This window comes from Lactuca serriola, chromosome 4, assembly GCF_051521515.1.
Source record: "Lactuca serriola cultivar US96UC23 chromosome 4, Lser_US96UC23_V15, whole genome shotgun sequence".
NCBI lineage: Eukaryota > Viridiplantae > Streptophyta > Magnoliopsida > Asterales > Asteraceae > Lactuca > Lactuca serriola.
In genome coordinates, this window is record NC_136411.1 from 44,510,283 (window position 1) to 44,513,441 (window position 3,159).

Genomic DNA, 3,159 nt, shown 5'->3' on the forward strand with positions numbered 1-3,159 from the left:
TTCTCTCTTAGGAATCTGCCTTCTTTGTATTCTTCTTCTTTTCTCTCTCTTCTTCATCGTGGAGAGAACTCCATGGAATCATGGCGGTTGATCTGGAAGCTCTACACGACCGTTGTCGTGGAGAGTATTGTGGACAACCTTGCACATATATTGTTGCCGTTCAAAAAAAAAACAAACAAAATATATCCTTTTATTGAACTTCCAGATCCAAGTATATACTTTTTTTATTATTATTATTATTATTATTATTATTATTATTATTATTATTATTATTATTGGTGTTGTTGTTGTTGTTATTGTTGTTGCATGTTTGTCTCACGTTTAGAAGATGATAATATAAATTAAATTTATAGCAGTTATGAGAGAGAGAAGTTTCTAGCCACAACAGTTCTTCTATGATAATATGATGTTCCAAGTTCGGTGATAGACAACTTAACACCACCGCACACATCAAAGTTGTAATATTGTGTCCTCTCTAATGTCTCAATTTGTTATGAAAATACGGTCAAAATTTTCAACATACTTTGTTATTTTCCCCGTAAACATGTTTTTTAAAAAATTAGTCTATATTCAAATTATCCCTTCCTTGTACAAATTAAAAAGTTTACATTACCCATAGAAAACCCAACACTAGAAATACAAACACAAACTTCAAATCTATCATAAAAATATCCAAATTATTCCACAAACCCTTTCACTGTTCTATATACGTTTCGGTGTCTTATTAGCAAGGGACATGGGTGTAATCACTTTTTAGTGTCTATGATTTGATTGATTTAACCTCTTATAAATCTTCAATCAAATCATTCATTTTTCTCCATTTGACATTGAAAATTCCAAATGTGTAGATGTGCTTCATTATATATACTTCGAGAAATTATACAAATCGTAAGAATAAGTACATTTTTTTAATAGTTAGCAAATTATAAAAAAATGGCATGAGAATACTTGAATTTGCCAAAATAAAAAATAAAGTAATACATGGGACTCTAAAATAAATGGTTTATTAATGTTTAGGGAGCTAAAATGTACAATAGTAAATATTTGCGGATATAACGGGGAGAATCAAATAACTTGAGGCTTTCATTGCAAATATCAAAAACCAAAGTCCTCCGATCCCTTTATCATTGATATGCTAATCTTTATAAAAGTTATGAGATCTTTCACTTCTCCACACCTCAAAATGGCTTCTTTTTCTTCTCTTCTTCTTTTGCTTTTGCTTAATGTGCTCATGGCCTTCAAGACTGGTGATGGTGGCGAGATGTCGAGCATGGAAGATGATGAACTTTCAGGGCTCTTTGAGGTAATGGGTTCACTCTTAGATGACCCGACATGGGCCCAAGTGCACCCACAGCCATGCACCGACACTCCATGGCCTGGTGTTCAGTGTGAGCTTATGGTTCAAGAAGATGGTGATGGTCAACAAGACTACAACCCTACAATCTTTCATGTAACCAAGATTCATATTGGTACAGATATCCTCACACCACCCTGCAAACCCACTGCCACATTGTCACAAAGAGGTTTGACCAAGCTTCCATACCTGAAAACTCTCTCTCTCTTCAACTGTTTCACTCTGTCACCATTCTCTCTCACTTCATCTCTCTTTGAAAACAGCTCTTTATCAGCTTTAGAACACCTAGCACTTGTCTCAAACCCTAGTCTCCATGGGAGTATCCCTTCAAGTTTAGGTCACATTCAGAGCTTAAGGGTCCTCTCCCTTTCACAAAACAAGTTAACTGGTGAAATCCCACAACAGATTTGTGGGCTAGTGAATCTACAACAGCTTGACCTCAGCTACAATCAAATCACTGGTTCAATCCCTCAAGAAATCGGAGGGTTAAAAAGCTTGACCATTTTTGACCTTAGTTACAACATGCTTGAAGGTCAACTGCCTTCTTCTTTAGGTCAACTTCAGTCCCTTCAAAAGATTGATCTGGGGTTCAATGATATTACTGGTAGGGTACCTCAAGAAGTTGGAAATTTAACAAAGTTGGTGTTGTTTGATTTGAGTCATAACTCTCTAAGTGGGCCATTACCTGAATCTTTATTTGGTCTGAAACAGCTAGAGTACCTTGTCATTCAAGACAATCCTATAAATACAGGTATGCCCTTATTCATTGGGTCACTGGGTAGGCTTAAAGTTTTGAGCTTTTCAAGGTGTGGGCTGATGGGACCTATGCTCTCTTCTTTGTCAAGCTTAAAGAACCTGACTGCTTTGTCTCTTGACAGCAACAGCCTCAATGGGACAGTCCCTTCAGATTTAGGGTCGCTCCCAAATCTTGAACAGTTAAATTTGAGCCAAAATCAACTTAGTGGACAGATGTTGGTCTCAGAAGAGTTCATAAACAGGATAGGGATGAGGCTTGATATAAGAGGAAACAATGGGCTTTGTATAAAGAACATTACGTCCACCGATGTAAAAAGCTCTTCTTGTATTAGTGCAAGAAGTAGGACTGGTGGAAACAAGAGCTCATGGGATGACGGAGGAGAATGTGGAAGGATGAACTCAACTTTATTCCAAAGCAATCGGTGTCCAAGGAATCACCATGGGTATGGTTTTGGGTTGGATCTAGTGTTTTTGTTGATGCTCTTTTTGTTATTTTTCGTTTAGTTTTTTTTTATTGTCGATCCACACCATGTAATATAATCGATATTCTTTTCTTGGCCACAGTGTGTTGGATTATATACTTGTATATAGTTTTCTTAGCAATTTGATTAACTTGTTTATGGCTTATGAATGATCACTAAAAAGTTAAAAACGCAAATTTTAAAAATAAATGACAAAAGCTGAAAGAAGTCAAGATAAGTAGTGGTCCAAATTATACGTTGAATACATATAACTTTCTATAGTGGTCCAAATTATATGTTGAATACATATAACTTTCTATATCGATGTGTTTGAATGTTCTTTTAAGAGTTTTTTATTGGTGTGCGTGTGTGTGTATATATATATATATATATATATATATATATATATATATATATATATATATATATATATATATATATATATATATATATATATATATATATATATATATATATATAAAAGAAAAGGGAATATACATTATAGCCCCACCTAAGCTTAGGTACTAAACTTCTTGAAAATACATTGTTTTATTATATAAAGATTACGGTTAATGGATTCACAATTAA

The 3,159-nt window shown here is 34.3% G+C and overlaps 1 protein-coding gene across 1 annotated transcript; it reads left to right on the top strand.

The window, feature by feature from the left end:
* Window positions 1-1,125: 1,125 nt before the first annotated feature.
* Window positions 1,126-2,671, top strand: LOC145101450 (uncharacterized). The gene has a single exon (XM_079038653.1). It carries the CDS (start codon window positions 1,133-1,135, stop codon window positions 2,612-2,614), a length of 1,482 nt encoding a protein of 493 aa, XP_078894779.1. The 5' UTR covers window positions 1,126-1,132; the 3' UTR covers window positions 2,615-2,671.
* Window positions 2,672-3,159: the final 488 nt, after the last annotated feature.

Excerpts from the sequence above, each read along its gene's own strand:
- LOC145101450 (XM_079038653.1), top strand. The coding sequence starts at position 1,133 with ATGCTAATCTTTATAAAAGTTATGAGATCTTTCACTTCTCCACACCTC.